Genomic DNA, 595 nt, shown 5'->3' on the forward strand with positions numbered 1-595 from the left:
GAGCGTCTCATCAAGCCTTTGTTCTTTCCCTGTTTGCCTGAGTGACTCTCTTCTTCCTCTAGGACCTACAGCTGTAGATTTGCCTGTGGAGGAGGAGGACTTTGACGCCCTGGTTTCGGCTGCTGTTAAGGCTGATAACACGTGTGGCTTTGCTAAGTGCACAGCCAGCATCACGACCCTGGGCCAGCTCTGCCAGCTCTGCAGCCGTCGCTACTGCCTCAGCCACCAGCTGCCTGAGGTGCTGGCCTCCCTCCTGGCCTGGAGAGTGGGGAGGGGTCAGGGGGCTTTGACTCCAGGGGCAGGTCCTGGGCACATGTACTTCAGATGGCAGGGTTAGCTCCTCAGAAGCTCTAAATAAGACATTGACTCAGGATTTGTTTTGAGCATATCGGGGCACGAGTAAGTAAAATGCCATGTGTGCTGAGTCACAAGCAGGGCAGTGGGGATTCCTTCTGCTCTAGTGTGCGTGCTGTGTCGGCCGGTTAATCTGGTCTGCTCAGCGCAGGGGGGGTGGCAGGTGGGCCCCTGGCTCGCGATCTGAAGTGGCAGCAGCCTGGCTGCGTTTTCATTCATGCCTTGGGTGAATACCCATGGG

The 595-nt window shown here is 57.1% G+C and overlaps 1 protein-coding gene across 1 annotated transcript in view; it reads left to right on the forward strand.

Moving 5' to 3' along the window:
* Window positions 1-595, forward strand: part of LOC103581628 (DNA-binding protein SMUBP-2-like) — a gene marked incomplete at its 5' end in the record, with an annotated part of 21,869 nt that overhangs the window by 19,784 nt on the left and 1,490 nt on the right. The window contains 1 exon segment of the mRNA XM_008563411.1: window positions 63-238. Coding sequence (XP_008561633.1) covers window positions 63-238 — 176 coding nt within the window.

Source organism: Galeopterus variegatus, unplaced genomic scaffold (assembly GCF_000696425.1).
Source record: "Galeopterus variegatus unplaced genomic scaffold, G_variegatus-3.0.2 Scaffold13535, whole genome shotgun sequence".
In the NCBI taxonomy this organism is placed as follows: domain Eukaryota; kingdom Metazoa; phylum Chordata; class Mammalia; order Dermoptera; family Cynocephalidae; genus Galeopterus; species Galeopterus variegatus.